General features: G+C 44.6%; 1 protein-coding gene and 1 pseudogene across 3 annotated transcripts in view; one reads left to right on the top strand and one right to left on the bottom strand.

The window, feature by feature from the left end:
• Positions 1-4490, top strand: part of LOC106008987 (E3 ubiquitin-protein ligase UBR2-like) — a 31806-nt pseudogene extending 27316 nt beyond the window's left edge. Inside the window, exons 17-20 of the transcript XR_015445276.1 lie at positions 1263-1366; positions 2101-2179; positions 3693-3841; positions 4235-4490. The product of XR_015445276.1 is annotated as an E3 ubiquitin-protein ligase UBR2-like (transcript). The remainder of the gene's footprint in view (positions 1-1262; positions 1367-2100; positions 2180-3692; positions 3842-4234) is intronic.
• Positions 4491-13862: 9372 nt separating this feature from the next.
• The window catches only part of LOC147822674 (uncharacterized), a 48922-nt gene continuing 46884 nt past the window's right edge, over positions 13863-15900 (bottom strand). The window contains exons 11-12 of one of the 2 annotated variants that reach the window (XR_015445275.1): positions 14628-14801; positions 13863-14008 (exon numbers count right to left, since the gene is read on the bottom strand). Coding sequence is in view for 1 of the 2 variants with exons in the window: in XM_087195829.1 (XP_087051955.1) it covers positions 13919-14008 (90 nt within the window). In the remaining variant the exon portion in view is untranslated. The remainder of the gene's footprint in view (positions 14009-14627; positions 14802-15900) is intronic. The other variant, XM_087195829.1, reaches the window with a different exon arrangement.

The following is a 15900-nucleotide window of genomic DNA, read 5'->3' on the forward strand; positions in this document are numbered from 1 at the left end:
CAGATCATATTACATTTGGATTTCAGGTTTTCAGATGGGATGCTCAGCTGATAAAGCCTGTGCAAATATTCCAAAATCAGAAAATCTCCGAAATCCAAAACACTCCTTTCTGATCTCAGGCATTTCTATACAGGATATTCAAATTATATCAATTTAATTTTTATAAATATAAATCATCTATATCCAATTACTTGGATTTAATTCAAAGCAAAGTCACATATTTCTCTTTAATTTTAGGAGTTCAAACTTTGATGTCTTAGTCTCTTTTGCTATCACACAGTAATATTGAAATATTAATGGGTTTCACTGGTAACATGCTTTTAAAAACCATAAAAGGATATCATGGTGCTGACCTCCACCTGCATTTGAACAGATAAGAAATCACTCATTGTTAAGTTAAGGATTAACTGCATATTAAGAAATCACCTTTGTTGAACAGGGAAAAAATAAGAACCAAGATACATCATGTAAAGGTACAAGATCCCAATGATGAATGTAACTATATTGTATACCTAAAATGTATCAATAAATAAAGTTAATAAAGAAAAAAAAAAGAAATCACCTTTGTTGAATTTTACCTGTCACTTCTGTGGTTCCATTTTGGGGTGTTTTTCCCATGAGAGTCATACTTGAAGGCAGTTATAAAAAGAACACAATCTTTATAGAGCCTGATGAAGTGGAGTTTGCCCTGACAGAGCCCTGCCCCTTGTGGTGTTACTCAAGGTTCATAGCTCTCCACCTGCTTTATTTTTCTCATCTGTAAAATGCAAATGGTAAAGACAACCTATCTCTAGAAATACTTTGAAGATTAAACCTAATATTGTAATGTGGTTACAGTAAAGTGCTCATCTAAGAGCTTGTCACATGAAAAGCACTTCATAAACATGAATAATGGTGCTGATTGTTATGTTAAAGGAATTTTAGCAAATTCGAGAAGAAAAAGTGAATTTCTTTTTTGTGTTACTGGGGATCAAACTCAGGACTTTGTGCTCACCGGGCAGGCATGGCACCACTGAGCTACATCTCCGGCCCTGAAATTTTTAACAATGTTATTAACATCATTTTAACAATATATTTTCAGTTCCATTGACCAATATCTAGTCTGACTTTTTAAAAAAATGTAACAAAGTTTTCCTGGTCTTTTTTGTTTTAAGTCCTTGAAGTGTGTCTAAAGTATTGCATCTGTGATACTTAAACAAATCTTTTGTGTCTTAAACGAAGCAACAACAAGAGTATTAAATGTTCTCCATGATCTTTTCTAGCAGGTTAAATTTTTCAGACCAACCAAATCTGACCCAGTGGATTAGAACAATATCTCAGCAGATAAAAGCATTGCAGAGTCTTAGGAAAGAAGAAAATGCTTCCAGTAAGTTCTGGTAACCTGCCTTCTTTGTTCCCTAAAATATTTCCAGAAATTGTTTCCAAGAAATTGTTTAAAAGTATTTAAAAGTGAAAGCTTTCATTTAAAAAATTAGTATGTCATTTATATGAACAACACAAATATAATTTAAAGAGCCAAATAAAAGATAAATAATGGGAAAAAGTAAATAAGTAAAAAGTTGGTACATTCTGATTTTCCTTGTTTTAATACATGGAATTTGACTTTATTCCATTGCTCTTCATCCCTGGTAAGCATATAGGCCCTGTGGAGTTGGGCGGGATGACCTCTCACTCAGGCCCCCACTTTATGGAGGAGCCTAGGGGTGGGAGGGGGCCTGGTGATTGGGTACTGAAGGCTGGCTCTAGTCTCTGCTGGCTCACAGCACCCAGAGCTCCCCAAGTTTCATAGATCGCACTGCACTTGGGACCTCGAGGGAGAGCAGTTTGAGCAGATTTGTGTCATTAGTTTTCACAGAAACAAAACAGCCGTGTCTTCTTTGTGTCCTAGTGGCTGTTTATAAGGAAAGGAGAGAAAATGCTCTGGTCATGCTCGCTTTGGCATCACATGTGCTAGAAAATGCTTGGTCAAAAGAGCAATAGTGATTTTTGTGCTTTATATGAGAATTTTTTCCTGTTTCTTAATTATTTTACTCACATAACTGAAATGTATAGGAATATTGTAATTTGTTGAGTAATGGAATAAAGTGCCTGTTTCTGTAGTTCCTGCCTCTTCAGAGAATTCAAAGAACGTGGAAGAAGTACAGCTCCTTGAAGGTTTCAGGCCTGATTTTCATCCTCAGTGAGTATATTATTTTATTCTGTCTCTGTTTTTATTTGTTCTGTTCTGTTTTGTTTTTCTTGTTTTATTTTTTTGTTGTTGTTTTTTGAGACAGAGTTTTGCTATATAGCCCAGGCTGGCCTCAAACTCACAGTGATCCTCCTGCCTCAGCCTCCCAAGTGCTGGGATTACAGGCATGTGCCACCGCCCCGGGCTTGTATTTGGTTTTCTGTGCATATATTCCTGGTGGTTTTTTCATGAATGGTGCAGCAGATCTGTCAGGTGCTGAGCAGTTGCCTTTCCAGGCACTCAGCCCTATCAGATGAGCCTCCATCCTGGAGCTCTGCCTCCTGCACAGCCTTGTCCCTGCGCCAGTCAGGAGAGGCCACAGCTGTCCCCTGTAGACTCTGCTTGCCAGGCCCCTCTAGCTTTCTAGATCACAGTCTCTCTGCTTTCTTAACTTACCCTCTTTGCACAGCTCCACCCTTCGCACATCCCTGAGAAAGGACAGCTGGATGCTCAGTCTTCACATCTGAAGTAAAGTTTATTGTGATTGATAATTCGGGTTAAGGCCTCTGGGTTACAAGGAATTTTTTGTCTAGATTTTTATTCACTTCTGACATCCATTGAGAAATTATGCCGTTCTCATTCCTGTTCCTTGTAGCTTTATTACTTCTATTTCTCTGTGGTGTTCCTTGGGACATGAAGTGTTTTCATTCATTTGGCTGAGTTCTCATTAAACTCTTTGAACCTGAGAATTTGTGTCCCTCGGTTCTGAGTGTTTTTTTGTTTTTTGTTTGGAGGGGGGGTTTGTACCATGGATCGAACTCGGGACCTTGTGCTTGTGAGGCAGGCAGTGGCACCACTGAGCTACATTCCTGGCCCTTCTGAGTTTTTTTTTTTTTTAATGTGCTTTCTTCAGTCATTTTCTGCTCTTGAGTTTTCTTTGGGTTAGTCCTGCTGGTATCTTCCATTAGCCTTAGACCGGTCCTCTCGTTTTCTTACAGGTTGTCTCCAATTCCCCTGAGTTCTTTTCCCTCCTGTTCTGGTCTGTTACCTTGGATGCTCTCCTTACATGTCTGTTGGTGCTTGGGTGACTAAGAAGGCACTGGGCTGTTTGGTGCCTGGTGGGCAAGGTTAACTTACTCACTTGGGAGCTGCACAGGAAGGTGATCAAGCTGCCACTTGTCCTTCTCTTGGGGACTCTAAGGTGTCGATGTGTAGAGGACTTTCTGCTGAGGATCGCTCATTGGAAAGACCAGTCTCGGTGCCAGTGGGTGTGCATTGGCCCCGGCAGGAGAAGGCCGAGGACCCCACTGTTAACTCTGCGTACATTGCCTGTTACCCTGGTTTCACCCCTGTGCTTCACCCCTCTGACCCAAGAGCAAAACCCCTTTTAGGCCAGGGCAGTCACTGTGTGATTACCCCTTTGCTTACAGCTGTCACCAGAAGAGCAAAGTGCTGTTCAGAACCTGCACCATTTTACTGATGTGTACATACTGCTTTGAGCTAATCCTGTATGTGTTCGTGTTAGGAACCCTTATTCTGAGAGCATTAAGGAAATTCTGACAACATTTGGAACTGCTTCCTACAAGGTGGGACTAAAAGTTCACCCCAATGAAGAGGATCCCCGTGTGCCCATAATGTGTTGGAGCAGCTGTGCGTACACCATCCAGAGCATGGGTAAGAGGTTTACAGCTATTTCTCTTTAAGTCACCAGCATACATTGATGTGAATTGTGTGTAGAATCCTGCTTTTAAGTGAGATCCTTAAAGTGCACAACAATATGAAGAAATAAAAAGCCTTAAAATCAAGAAATGTAGTTCATTGACAGGATACTACCTTAACACTTTATAAACTGGCTGCAGCAACAGAGAACCCATTTTCCTTGTGGCTATAGTCTCCTGACAGTTGAGGGAATTTGCATTTATTTTGACTTTCCATCCAAAGTCAATTCTTAGGAAATGATTCAAAAATTCTAAAACTAGTTCTGCAGAAAGAATTGGTTGTTGTAGTTTTTTTTTAAATTCTGATGACATGTACCTAAATGTTACCCTCTTCATTTCTAATCTGCAGAAAGAATTCTGAGTGATGAAGATAAACCATTGTTTGGTCCTTTGCCTTGTAGGCTAGTAAGTTCTCTGCTTACTCAGTTCATGAAAAGCTAAAGTGGAAATCAAACTTTCAAAGCTGAAAAAAAAATTTTTTTTTTGAGGTCTCACTCTGTAATTCAGGCTGGCCTCAAACTCGAGGCAATCCTCCTGCCTCAGCCTCCTGAGTGCTGGGATTGCAAATGTGCACTACCACACCCGGGTCTGAAATTGATTTTTTAACCTTGTGTTCACTCTCTTCAGAGGAAAATTAATTTTTATTAGGATATAGAATAAATAATATTTATGATTTGTCTTTTCTTAATTTTTCTTTGAAGTAGATTTTTGGAAGTAACTATGCCTCTTTATCCAGAGCTATTGATGAAGCACTTGAAAATATGGGGAAAAATCTAAAAACAAGGGAGCTTATTCTTGAATTTCTAATGCTGTCATGAGAAGTACAAAACAGAACCTGCACGTTTGATCACCCTTGATAAGAACATGTGAATAGGTGCAAGTATGGGTCAGGCTGGGCGCACTGCGTGCCAGGAAGATGGGGAAGGGGTGTCTGACCAGGCTTGCTGCTTCTCACTGCGTGGCCAGTGTCTGACCAGGTCTTACTGACCCACTGTCCAGGCTCGCTCAACATGCATTTGCTTTCTTCTGAAGCCCATCTGCTCTCTTGATTTCTGTGGCGCTCCTGGCTTTCTTCCTCCTTCTCTGCCTGCTCCTTTTCAGTGTGCTCTTCCTCCAGTAATTGTTACAGCATTTAAACCCAGGCTTCTGCCTGTCTCCCCCTCCTCTACCCTCCCCAATCTGTCCGGTGCCCCTCCCTGTTCAGCCCGATCTGGGTCTCTGGTTTCAGGTAGAGCCAAGGGATTCCAGCTGTGTATATCCATCCTGCACTTCATCTTCAGTCGGGTCTCTCTTACTGACCACTTGGGGTTTTTTCCATCAAGCTGTCCTAAAGGTGCCCTCAAGTCTAACAGCCCAAATCAGCTTTTCTTCCTATATTCTGTGACTTAAAGTCACTACTGTCCATCCAGGTGACCAAACCAGAAAATTGAAGCACTATTGGGTGTGTTATTTGGCCTAGGCATCTATTTGCATCCTTGCATCAATTGATCAGCAGTCTCTGAACTTCTTGCCATTCCTTCTGCTTGTTTGGCTTTTTCCGTGCATGTACACAGAAAAGAGAGATTTGGAATTGAACCCAGGACCTTTTCACTAACCTACATCCCCAGCCCTTTTCTTACTTTTTATTTTGATACAGGACCTCACTGAATTTCCCAGGCTGGGTTTGAACCTGTGATCTTCCTGCCTCAGCCTCCCAGAGTGCTGGGGTTACAAGCATGCACCACCACACCTGGCTCCATATCATTTCTTACCTAGATTGTAGTAGGCAGTCTCTACCCTGAATCACACCCTTCCTTATATGTTATCAGAAGGGTTCCTCCAAAAAGCAACCTTGGTCATATTCATGCTTTTTGGGTTTTTTTTGTTTTTTTTTTGGTACCGGAGATTGAACTTGGGTCCTTGCACTTGCGCAGCAGGTGAGGAAACCACTCAGCTAAATCCACAGCCCAGGCATATTCATGCTTTTATAAACATCTTCACCTGTTTCTCCATTATCGGCTTCTGCCAATCCCCACACCCATGGTCCAGTCACATACAGTCACAGGATCCTAAGTGCTAGTTCCAAGAACTTTGCATATTCTCATTCCTCGGCCCAGAGTGCCTCCTGCTCCTTAGGATGCTCTTCAAGCTCTACCTTCCCAAAGATGCCTCTACCCCTCTTCCTCCTCCTGCCCCAGCTCCCAGGATTTTAAGCTGCCTGGGAGCAGGAGGTGGGAGAATGAGTTTTCATTTGAAGAGCTTCAAAACCAAGACCTAGATCTATAGTATTTATTTAATCAGAGCATTACCAAAAGTGCAAAAGACAGAGAATAAAGAAGAACAAAAATCTCCTCAGCTCTTCACTTGTCCATCTTTTTAAAAAATTAATTTTATTGGTACATTTTAGGTATACAGTTCATTTACATTTATCATTGGGTGTTTGTACCTGTACATGATGTATCTTGGTTCTTATTTTTTTCCCCATTACCTGTGCGCCCTTCACCCCCTTGTCCATCTTTTGTTAACATATACTCAATCTTAATTTTCATCTATAATTGTTTCTTGCTGGATTCGTCACTTTAAATCAAGCTTTCTCCTTAATGCTACTTACTCTTCCTGATAATTTCTAATGGCTACATACACCCTGATTTCTGGATCTTTCCTTTTTTACATACTTTCCCCAATATTTGTTACAGTTCCCACATTTTGGAGTATCTCTAGAATAAATACAAAGAAATGCCACATCACTGTCTTTTGGCATGTGTTGCTGGCTGGTTGCTGATACCTGTACAGTGTTTAGTTCTTTCCAGAGAAAAGCCAGCAGCATGGTACCAAGGAAATAGCTGCTGTTCCCACCTAACTCTTTTGTTGGAGATGTCATGAGAGATGCCCTGGGCGCCAGTCTGTCCCCTAGAGAGATGCAATTGTTTGCACAGCCATTGTCCTTAGAAGCACCAGTCCTGAGAGAAGAGACCTACTGCTTTATTGGATTCTTTGATAATTTTTGTTTCCGGATGACTGTCTTAGGTCACTGACAAGATTTGCAGCAGCACATTGGACGGTGGCATCACTTCCAGTGGTACAAAGACATTTTTGTAAACTTTTTGCGTGTGAGCATTAATATGTGTACCATGTATGTAATGGTAATTTCTCATCTGAAATAATTTTTAGCACTATAATTTCTCTTAGTGAAGAATGAAATATTTGGTGGTACTGTTACAGAAGCTCTAGCTCATAAATTCATATATAGCTTGCAAAAAGATAAACTGTTTTAGGCATTTTAACTTTACCAAAGGGCTGGGGATTTAGCTCAGTGGTTCCGCGACCTGACTCACAAGTGCAAGGACCTGAGTTCAATCCCTGGTACTAAAAGAAAAAAAGTTTCAGATAACTTTACTTTGACACATAAGTTGTGCTAATGTATTTTTCTTTAAATCTTTAACATTGGTGCTAATGACAGCCATGATGATGTTCCATTCATACTAGATATTGACATGTTTCATTTGTTGGTAGGTATCTTCTAGTTTAAGTTCTCTTTATTGTGCTATGTAGCTTGAGTTTAGGTTTGAGTAGGGTAGAGAGATACTGGAGTTGCCATATGATATAAGTACCACCTCTGTGTGGAATTCTGTCAGGAGTCTCAAGAAGAAAGTATTAAGGCACACAAATCTGGTCTCTAGGGAAGTCATTACCCCTTCCATATGATCATCATCATGTTTTTTCTTTTTTGCAGGGCTAGGAATGAAACCTAGGGCTTGGTGCATGCTAGGCAAGCACTTTACCACTGAGCTACATCCCCAGCTTGATCATCCTTTTAGGGTGGTCACCTTCCCACAACTCTCTCCTGCCTTATGGTGTTTTGGTTTGTTTGGTTTGTTGTTGGGTACCGGGAATTGAACCTTGGGGCTCTACCTCTGAGCTACACACCCAGCCCTTTTTTAGTTTATGTTCAGACAAAGTCTCATTAAGTTGTCCAGGCTGGCATCAAATTCCTGATCCTCATGCCTCAGCTTCCATAGCAGCTGGAATTGCAGGCCTGTGCCCTCATACGCAGTCCTTATTTATTTATTTTACGTGGCCATTCTCATCTTTCTGGCATGTGTGCATATCCCACTGCCACCATAAAAATGTGAGCTCCCAAAGGGCAGGTGTTTTGGGCTGCCAGTTTCCATTCCTTGTCCTAGAAGCAGCCTGGTCCCCCCAGAGGTCCCAACAATAGCAGCAGCCAGCATCCCTCCCTCAGGTCCAGGGCTGTCCACCCCACCCCCACATGCCTCCAGGCTCCTTGTCATGCAGTCCTGCAATGGAAATTGGCTTTATAGTTCAGGGACTTCTGTTCTGTTTTTGTCTGTGGAGCCCTGTATACTACTGTGCTTGAGAAAATAGACACGATGCAATGCATCTTGTGCCTCACATTGCTTGTCTGACGTTCGTCCTCACGAATGGCCTGGCTGGTGCTGCCCAGGCCTGGAGGAGACATCCCAGGCTCCCCAGGTCCTCAGCCCAGGCATGGCCAGATGCTTCTGGGAGGGCACGTGACTCATCTCAGCCTGTGTAGGAATACGGGTCTAGAATCATAGAAAATGAAAGGAACCCCAAATACTTAGTAGGCAATAGGGATTAAGGAATACGCCAATTTTTACCTCTGGAGAATTATAATACCATCACTAAAAATGTCTTCATCTTGAGAATTTTGTGTTTGTGTTGAGTTAGAAATACAGGGTATATAATCCATGTATTCATTACAGCTGTGTTAAATAAGAGCACTCAGAAAACAAAAAGGGAATCACCACATTGTTAAAATGGTGATGAACTAGAAATTTGACTTCAATATCTTTTCCACACTTTATGAAATACCTTTGTATTTCTCTTAGGGTGAAAGAGCACCCTCTGTCTTTGTTAAAAACACTGTCGTCGCCTAAGACCTGTTATTTTGTATGCATTTAGCAGTGTGTTTTCTCCATCGCAGAATGCCGAAACGAAAGAGAAAAGTTCCTGAAGTGACAAAGAAAAAAGAGCAAACAACTGAAGAAGGTGTCTGCAGAAGAAATACTGTGGGCACCTGATGCCCCACCAGACGAGGAAGAAGCCAGCCTGGAGGTAAGGCTCACTGGTGCTTCTATGGGAGAGGGTGGCACAGCTACCTGTGGGGCTGCTCAGTGTCCCCAGAAGCTGTCACAAAACACAGGAGTCTGGGTTAGCATTGGGTTGGAGCACTGTTATTACCTCATCAGCCACCACATCTGCAGGCTGCTGAATAAAGGCCCTGTTTTACATGGGAGTGTAAGGTGCTAGATTGGCCCACAGTGGCGCCTGAAATGTCAGGGGCCTAGGATGGCAGGATGCCTGGGATGTGAGGGCCTGGAGTGGGCCTGGGCTGTGGTGACACAAGACGGGCATTACATGCAGAAGAGGAAACTGTCCCTCACCACGAGGCTCAGGAGCAGCAGGAGACCTGTCTAAAGGCTCAGATCTAAAGGTGTTCCTTCACATGCCGAGCGTTTGAAAATCGATAGTGACATCACTCTTAGAACTGTATGCAGTGGATCATAAACATGATTTTCATACTCACCAAGATGGTACCTGAGCACTCTCTGGCTGAGGTTGTATATTTCTGTTCTCTATCCTGTATTATTGATCTTCCACAGTAATCCACGCATACATTTAAGCTTGAATGCACCAAGTTGAGTGTTGAAATTTTACTTGTGTAGTGAGCCCTCATTTTAAGTAGTACAGTTCAGTGATCAAAACAGTATATTATCAATTTTGGCAAATTAGTAAAGGTAAAGAAGATCCAGCTAGCCGTGCATCTCACCACGCTTGGCAGGACTCTTCGTGTCTGTGCCATTAGTTCAAGTGCAAGTGATGGACGGAGTGTTGAAGTGAGACCAGGCTTCGTGCTGGTTCTCTTCCTGTTTCTCATTTCTGGATTTAAGTGCTCAGTAATCTTGTTCACATAAAGGAGCAAATGGGAATAGAAGTTTTATCCTAGCAATGTTGCGTCATGCTTTGAATTCTGAGACCATTACGATTTTTGGCACATAGTTCAAAAAATATGTGTGTGTGTGCATGTACGTGTTGCAGGCTAAACCCAGGGTTTTGTGGATGCTAAGCATGTACTGTACCTCTGAGCTGTACCCCCAGCTCCACAAAATATATGTTAAAGATCTACTGTTAAGTGGTAACTTGAGGAGGTACCTCTTCAGGTTTTTTGGAAGGAAGATTTGGAAAGCACCAATTGGCATACAAGTTTGTTCCCTTTTGTGGCACAGCACTGGTATTTCAAGCTTGCATTCATGTGGGGCCCTAGGGGTCCTTGTACCTCAGGGGAGGGGTGCACCACAGTAGGACAGGGTGTGAGATGTCATTTCTTTCCTAAAATGAGAGAAGCGCCCTTCCTTATGTGAGGGCCTGACTTCTTGACTGGACCCAGCTAGGCTTTGTTCAGAAGGCCTTGGCAGTGTGTACTGACCATGAGCCCAAAGGCAGTCCCTGACCCCTGACTTGTGAAGGTCTTGGGATACTCAGGGGATTCATGCCCGGGCTGGACTAGGACTCTGTCCAGTTAGACAATTTGGAGTTTTGTGGAGATGGTGTAAAATAACGTGCAGGTCTGTGTCGGGCAGCAGACTGGGAGCCAAGGGCTAGTGTGGAAGGGATAGGCACAGAGCATCTGCCAAAAGCAGTGCTCAGCCATGTCTCAAGGAGTCATCTCTCAGGTCCCTGGAGCACCTGAGAGAGCAGGGGAAGTCAGACAGGACCCAGGATTTCTTCCTTGTCCTATGTGCATTGGCTGTGTAACCAGGTGGTCAACAGCTGCATGGGTATGAGGCACCTTGCTTCTCTCTGCTCAGGTCTCAGGGAGCAGGGAAAGATTGTACCCGTGTCTTCCTCCATGTCAGTCTCCTATTTACCAGGCCATTAGCTTCTTATTTCCATGGGCTGACTACTTTTTGCTGAAGCTACATGTGTTGGTTCTTATCTTCAGACAGGGTCTCACTAAGTTGCACAGGCTGGGCTGGAACTTGCCATCTGTTTGCCTTTGCTTCCTGAGTAGCTAGGGTTACAGGCATGTAGCACCACACCCAGCTGCATTTGCTTGTTAGTTTGTTTTTGCATTATTGGGGATCGAACTTGGGGACTTGGAACTGAAGTACAACCCTAGCCCATTTTATTTACTTTTTAAATGTTGAGACAGGGTCTCCCTAAGTATATGGCACATGGCAAACACCAAGAGGCCCCAGGCTGTGGAGTGAAGCCAGGCCTTCTGCTGTGCAGGATCCCATGCTATGCCAGGAGAGCCCTGTGTCCCTGGCCCTGCAGAGACTGAGACCCTGACCATTGGACCTCACAGTGAGAGGTGACTGGAGCTGCCCTTCATGACCCATGAACTTAGAGTGTTTCAGTGCATGATAGCAATCCACTGTGTAATGAAAACCTAAATCGTTTTTCTTGACTTTTGACAGTGTTGTCTTCACCAAGTGTGGTGGCCCATACCCATATTCTTGACCCTTGAGAGGCTGAGGCAGGCAGATCTGGAGTTTGAATTCAGCCTACTTATTGAGTTCACAGCCAGCCTAGACTTGACTTTCAGACCTTTGTCTCAAAAACTGTGTTATCTTCTGAGGTACACAGCTAATTTCTGTGGACTGCTGGATGGAATCCATAAGCAGTTATAATTTGGGGCCTGGAATATCTCCATCTAGAGCTTGCCTTTCTTCTGTCAGCTGGCTACTGATAACACTAATGAACTCTGACTCATAGAAATGTAATTTCAGAGACTGAGATGAATTTCATGGAGTTGTAAGGTGCCAGTGAACTGTTGGTTAAAATTAACCGCTGCTCTTCTGGATTTCCCAGTCCCAATTCAAGTGTAAGCCCCATGCTGTGGTCCACTGACCCCGAACCAGCCAGAATCCCTGTCCAGGATTTCAGCTTCTCAGCTGCCTCTTGCAGAACCCACTGGTCCCTGAGTGAAAGTAGCCCTACCTGTTGGGCCAACATTCCTGGGCTTCTTTTACTTGTGGTTATGGCATTGAGATATTTTACTCTTTACTGTTTTGATTTTTTATTTTTTTGGTGCCAGGGATCGAACTCGGGACCTTGTGCTTGCAAGGCAGGCACAGGAACCACTGAGCTAAATCCCTGGCCCCGAGATATTTTACTCTTAAAAGTACTGCTCTTTATGCCTTAAACCAGACTTTTCTGGTCGTTCTTTCTTTTGTATCAGAGGAAAGAGCTCAGAATTATTTCCTTTTCCACTACTGTGGATGGAACTCAGGGCCTCACAGGTGCCAGGATGTGCTACAGCCCTGGTACTTACAGCCTACTATTTATTTCTTTTTATTATTATTTTACCACAGGTTCTGAGTGAGTTGCCCAGGATGGCTTGAATTTGACATCCTCCTACCTCAGGCTCCAGAGTAGCTGGGATTAGAGTCCTGTGCCACCCACCAGACCACAGTATTATGTGTAAGAGTTAAAAGAGTAAACAAAGTTTGGTCTTCATTGACCACTCTGATGGCACACTCATTGGCTGAGGCTGGCTCTTAGCTCACAACCCCCCCCCCCCCAGCAATGTAGCTAAAGCTTATTCTTACCTGAGCGGGTGCCATGGGAGACTGATCTTCACAGCCTTTGTGTGTAATGCAAGCATAATGCTGTGGAAGTTTTAAATGGTGCACTACAGTGACAATCCCTAAGCAGTGTTTTCTTTTTTTAACCCCTTGTTCTACGAGCTGGTTTTTAAAAATTGTGTCCCAGCTGGATGTCAAAAGCCACTCCCACAGAGTGGTCCTGAGGCCAAGTTGCCCTGGCAATCAGAGGGGTCCCCAGCAACCAATGCACCAGGAGATGAGGCCACCATCTCCTGCCCAGACCAGGTACCTCCTTGGAGGCCTAGGCTTGCCATTGGTCAGTTGGGAGGAGGAGAAGGAAGTCTTTGGCCAGTGGGAGGCCATGCCTGTGAAAGTTTATCCCACTTAAGCAGCTGTCCCAGGTGCAAGCATGTGAGCATGGGTGTGTGCAGAAAGGTGTGTGCTGCTTCTGCTGGTGCCTGGGAGTGGGGGCTGTTGGGGAGACCAGGAGCCAGTCTGCACCGCCTGTGCAGACAGCTATCACCTGTCCACTTTGGTGTCCTGGGGGCTGGGTGGGAGGCACTAGTGACTCTGTGGGCAAGAGTCAGCACTATACATGACATGTGGGTGTCGAGGACCTGAGGCCGCCCGGGCTCCAGGTGCTCAAGGGCACAGACCTCACTCAAGCTCTGGCTACTTTCTATCCTCTACAGTTAGGGGTTGGACTTGGAGGTCTGCTTACCCACTGTGGATTTTCAATGCTTGGTTTCTATGGTAGGAATGCTCTGCATTTACTATCACCCATGCGTTTGTCCTTTCATTCAGAAAACCTCCCTTGTTTCCTGTTGTGTGTGGGCATTGACCTGATAGGAATGAACAAACCAGGAGACACAACTGGGATCTAGTGAGCTTGCATGCTAGAGCAGACAGGCAGATGAATAAAATCACACAGCAGGTGATAAGTGCTTGGTTGAAGAAAAACCAAGACAGGGACAGAGTGTGGGGAGGTGCTGCAGGTGAGGGAGGCAGAGCTCCAACATCAGGTGTCCAAAACAGGTGCTGGGGCCCCAGCTACAAGGAGCCCATTGTGCATGGGCTAAGAGAAGGACAAAGAGAACTGTGGAGGATGATCGGGAGTCGTGGTTGTGAGGAGAGGTCTGAGGTGATGTGTGTGCAAGAGACATGTTGGTGTAGCTGTTCCTGTGGGTGCTTATAAAGTGAGGGTGAGAAGTATGAATGGAGAGGGATGGAGGCCATCAGCATCTACCTGGGCTTTACAGCCACATGGTTTAAAGTGCTTGTGTCCCTCCAGCTCCGGTACACTCCAATGGTAACCATCCAGTGGTGATGGATGTGATAATTCCTTTGATGGGGAACTCAGTTTACAGTGTCACACGTACAAACTCTGACTGTAGACCTTGAATGCACACAGTGTTTATTTGTCAGGTACACCAGCCAAATCACTGTGAGGGCTGACGTCAAACTCCAACTCCTCCTGGCTCAGCCTGTTCAGTGTTGGGATTAGAGGTGTGCACCATGACATCCAACTCCAACTTTCTCCCGTGGTCCTGTAAATTAAAGATTCCACACCTGACCTGTTGTTCAGTTTTCCATCCTCACATTTAAACAGAACCTCTTTTTTCTCTGGGTGGTCGGTCTAGGGATTGGACTCAGGACCGTCTGCTTGGGAGGCAGGGGAGGTGCCACTGAGCTTAATCCCGAGCCCAGTCAGAACCCCTTAATGTGCTACTTGAGCTTTCTGCTCAGAAGTTCAAATTGCTTGGTGTTTTACTTAGGCCCTTGCATAAGACATTCAAGTAGCTCATAAGGGCCCAAGTTAGGAACATAAAAGTCTGCTTCTCAGTCACAGCCCAGGAAATAAGTCTCACTGTCAGTTGAACTTCAGAATTCCTATGCATTTGCAAGAATGTGTGTCTGAGAGGTCAAGGTCACACCGTTCCTCTCCACTGCCTGCTTTTCCGTGTGACCCTTGTGAACATCTGCTGCCATCCTGAGGACTGTGTGTACAAACTGGTGTGTGGTGCACTATGGGCCGTGTGGGTTGTGCTCCTTCTGCAGGGATGGACCTTTTTGGGTCACCCACTCGCACTTGCTATGCTTGAACGGGGCACACATTGTGCTAAGCTGCTGTCTACAAGTACAGTGGACCCACACCCTTATCACCACCTGTCACTGGCTTTGTTCTTCTCTGATGAAAAGTTGGCGGCAGCTCAATGTGAATGAGTTTATCTTCAATAAACAGGCTTGAGCCTCCTTCCTGGCCATTATCCTTGTTAAGAATTGGAGCTGGGGGAACAGAATGCCATGGGATGCTTAACTGCACCCAGTGGGGTAGGAGGCCTAAGGGTAGAACACATTAAAAATGTTGATAGTGTGCACAACCCTTTTTGTAGACTTAAAGATTTACTTGTACTTTTGAGTAAAGGAAGCAGTTTCAAGTCTGTCCTTCTGCTCAGGGTAGGGAAGGTTTGCCATACTAAATTACCAGAGTGCTTCCCTACAGATGTTTGAGTGGCACTTGGTGGTGCCAGTCCACCAAATCTGGAGTTGCCAGGTTTAGGATTAAGCCATGACTTTTCCCACAGTGTGTCACTTCGAGCAGTTAGCTTTGCCCCATTTCTGTGTCTGCATGTTTTAGCCAGTGGTATGCGGCCAGAATGGCCCTAGGTTAGGCAGATGCTACTTGTCCTGTGCGTCTTCTAATGATCATCCCCACCGTGGTCCCTGTGTGTCCCATAGGATGTGCTGAGAAGCACAGCTGGGAAATCAGAATGCATGAGAGCTGTGATGGTGGGAAGATCCAGGGGTCACACACACAGTGAGTTCCGGGGTGTCACTGCATGCCTGCCTCTGACTGTGCTTGTGCTTTGCTGAATGGCACCAGCCTAGAGGGTGTGGACATCCACTTTGTAGAGATAGTTTTGGGTTTGTGTGTGGAGTGAGCAAGAAGGGAAGGTGCAGAAGTGAAACTTTTCTCAAACTGGATGGTTAAATACACTTTAGGCACTCGGTGTCTGAAGTCTCAGGAAGACCTCCCTACAGCAAACAGCCTCTCCCTGCCTCAGTGCTCTCCTGTTTTGCTGAGCTGAGCTGTGGCTGGCACATTCAACTTGTCTCTGCATGGCGCCTAGGCCCAGGCTTGTGTTCCATGTTTGGGGTCTGGTAAACAGCCTACTTGCCCTCCGGGTGTGTGGGCTGCAGTATGGACCCTTTTCAAAAGAGGTCACGAAAAGTCCTTTGCTGGCATCAAGAGGGTTGGCAGTGTCCGGGGCAGCAGCCCATCAGTCCTGTTTGGCTGTGTAGGATAACGGTGTGCAAAAGGGTGTTTCCAAATTTGCTCTGAGGAATCAGCCTAGTTCAGACTTGAAAGTTTGGTTCTGAAATGGGTTAGTGGCTGAAATGGTTGCTCGGGAGTTTCCTATATTTAAGCTCCATAGTT

Source organism: Heterocephalus glaber, unplaced genomic scaffold (genome assembly GCF_053883595.1).
Source record: "Heterocephalus glaber isolate CG9 unplaced genomic scaffold, H.glaber_assembly_v1.0 deba00001610, whole genome shotgun sequence".
Taxonomy (NCBI): domain Eukaryota; kingdom Metazoa; phylum Chordata; class Mammalia; order Rodentia; family Bathyergidae; genus Heterocephalus; species Heterocephalus glaber.